General features: G+C 55.9%; 1 protein-coding gene across 1 annotated transcript; it reads right to left on the bottom strand.

Moving 5' to 3' along the window:
- Positions 1-229: 229 nt before the first annotated feature.
- Positions 230-597, bottom strand: SPRG_17631 (hypothetical protein; the record flags this gene model as incomplete). Its single annotated transcript, XM_012356997.1, has 2 exons — positions 230-507; positions 550-597. 2 exons carry the CDS (start codon positions 595-597, stop codon positions 247-249), a joined length of 309 nt encoding a protein of 102 aa, XP_012212387.1. The 3' UTR covers positions 230-246.
- Between the last annotated feature and the right edge of the window lie 2,159 nt (positions 598-2,756).

Genomic DNA, 2,756 nt, shown 5'->3' with positions numbered 1-2,756 from the left:
TGGGACCCTTGCTTGGCCTTGGTACAAAAACACAGCTTCACGTGTTCCGCGAGAAACTATTTCTTTGCAGGGGTCCCATCACTTGCTTTCAAGGTTGGGGGTCGATGTACGATCCATCTCGCAGATCCATTTCGATTCGTGAACATCCAATGTGGCACAGCTGGATATCGCGCTCGCCTCGGTGGCGTCCATAAAGTGTCCATGCAGCTTGCTTCTCGTGCATCATGGGTATGGAGGTGTACTGTGCTAGAACCGCTTGGCCTCTTCGTGGTCGACGCGCTCTACTAGGCGGCCATGGGCTGCGGTGCCCGACTGCAGCGGGTTGGCGAGCTTTGGCGCACGGTTGGCGTACTTGGCCAGCAGCGATTCGATGGTCGGGTCGATGGCCAGGCCCTTTAGGTAGAACGAGTACGCTTCGGCGTCGTTGCCACGGTCTTGGGCGACCTGCGCCGCGTTCATCAACAAAGTAACCGAGTCGGGAAAGCGGTGCAAGCCCGAGGTGAGAAGCTGCGCCGCTTCGTCGAGCCGGCCGCGATGTCGCAGGCGTACTGCTGCGTTGTTGTAGATCTCGAGACACTGCGTGTGGACGTACTCCATGTACAGGTCCAAGCGCCATCCACGTCGCCGCTTTCTTCCAGCGACAAGGCAAGCATGTTCTGCGCGGCGCACGGCGGCGCGAGCTTTTCTAGGTCGTAGCCTCGGGCGCGCACGGCGTCGTTGGCTTGCACTGTGGAGCGGAAGTGCCTACGCCCATCTCAAAAAGCTTTTGAGCTCTCGGCATACGATATACATACGTGACAGCAGTTCCAAAGTCGCTCATGTAGTAGGCTAAAAGACCGCGCGCGTAGAAGAGACCGGGCATGCTCGCGCCTTGGGCGATCGTATAGTCGAGCAGCTGATGCGCGAGCTTGCACGCGTGCGTCGTGTTGCTCCTCGGAAATTGCGTTTGCTGCGACGCGAGGTAAAAGCTCGATGCACACCGGCCCAGATACGCATACGCCTACGATGGCGCGTTTGTTTCAATATGTCAATTCAGTACTATCAAAGTATCGAGAGGACACACAAACACGTACTGCAAGGCTCGCGTCGACGTCGATCGAGTGGAGAAGGTTCTGCATCGCATGCGATGGTTTCTCCACGCGAATGAAGACCAGCCCGAGGTTCAATTGACCAGCGGCATAGCGTGGCGCGACCGAGAGCGCACGTTCGAGGTACGCGGCGGCCCGCGGCGGGTCGGGTCCGAGCAGCACTTTGGACAACTTGCTACGGCCCTTGACGCTCCATTGTTCCAAAGACCCTTTTTACAGCGGTACTGGACTCGTTGACGAGCTTTGAACACAACGGAAGTAGATAGGAAAATGAATGATGCATTACGAAATACTTCGAGTGATGATATTCTGCGGACCGCCTACGCCATGTAGCCCGGCAGCGTGTCCTTGGGCCCGAACGCGCACGAGCCCTTGTCGTACGCGTCGACTTGCGTCGCCATTTGCGCGATCGCGCAGCAGTTGCAGAAAAAGCCGCAGAGACAGTCGACACAGCAGTTGCCCGGAATCCGGAGCTTGTCGCGGACAATGTTGCGCACAATCATGACACAAACGCCGCATGCAAAGCTAGCACAGCCCGAGGCGATCGCCCAGTAGCTGTACTGAGTGTCGAAGACGTAGCCTTCGCCCGGGTACGTCGAGTACTGCCCCGCGACAACCGACGTGATGGACGCCGCGAGGTACACAGCGCCGAAGACGAAGAGGCCCATGATGTACGAGCCGAGGCCGATGCGGTGCCCGATCTGCGCAAGCGAGACGCACGGGCACCAGTAGGCCATGCAGCAGTTGGGAATGACGTCGGTAAAGCAGCCACAGATCCCGACCTTCCACTGACCGACGACGAGGTTGTTGGCGTCGACCTCCATACCATCGGGAATGACCGGCGATGGCTTGACCGTCGGCGTGGGCTGGATCTCGTAAGGAGTCGTCATGGGTTGTTGCTGGTTTATTGTTGTCGTGAGCTGGTTGGCGCAAACTGGAAAATGAGCAGTTCCCGACCAAAATGTGATATCTTTGTTGTTGTTTGATTCAAGGGAGGGTATTGAGACGACATTTCCAGCTGGAACATGATTTAAACGTGGTGGTCGGTCGGCTACATTCCTCGTTCATCTACATATGATAATATATATGAACGTGTTCCGCGTTATCTTCCTTACAAAGAGTTCGCATACGTAGTGCTACGTTTGAATGCGTGCGAGTTGGCACCAGCACTTGGTCGTTGGGAGTGAGCATGATATTATAATAGAGCACACAAGTTGTACCTCTCTTGCAACCCACAGGATGCGCTTCCCATCTCACTCGTGACAAACACCGGGCACATACTATGGCTTGTCGCTGGACCACATGGACGGACCCTGTCCACCTGCATATGTACACGCGAGCACCCTCTGACCAACATTCAGAAATGGACCGCTCTCATCCCATGCTGGTGATGAGAGTGTTGGTTTTGGACGCGACCAAGTCCTACGACCACCAGATGGGCGAGAGCCGGCGTTGCAGGGGTCGCGTTAGGATCCTTGTATACCGCTAATTGCCGTGTATTCTATCAATGTAGTGTTATCCATGCACTTCCCTCTCACTACGCCGTGCAAGAGTTCTGTACCGACATCAGTATTCTGGTGCGCTTGGGGTCGTTGCAGCTGTGGTTGCCCAGATAAGTTAGTACACGACGAGTTTCACCGCCACAAGAAGTATTCTACGAGACAAGGA

The sequence above is a fragment of the Saprolegnia parasitica genome (genome assembly GCF_000151545.1).
Source record: "Saprolegnia parasitica CBS 223.65 unplaced genomic scaffold supercont2.683, whole genome shotgun sequence".
NCBI classification, from domain to species: domain Eukaryota; phylum Oomycota; class Saprolegniomycetes; order Saprolegniales; family Saprolegniaceae; genus Saprolegnia; species Saprolegnia parasitica.
The sequence above is the reverse complement of the archived record's forward strand: the minus strand, read 5'-3'. Positions and strand labels throughout refer to the sequence as shown.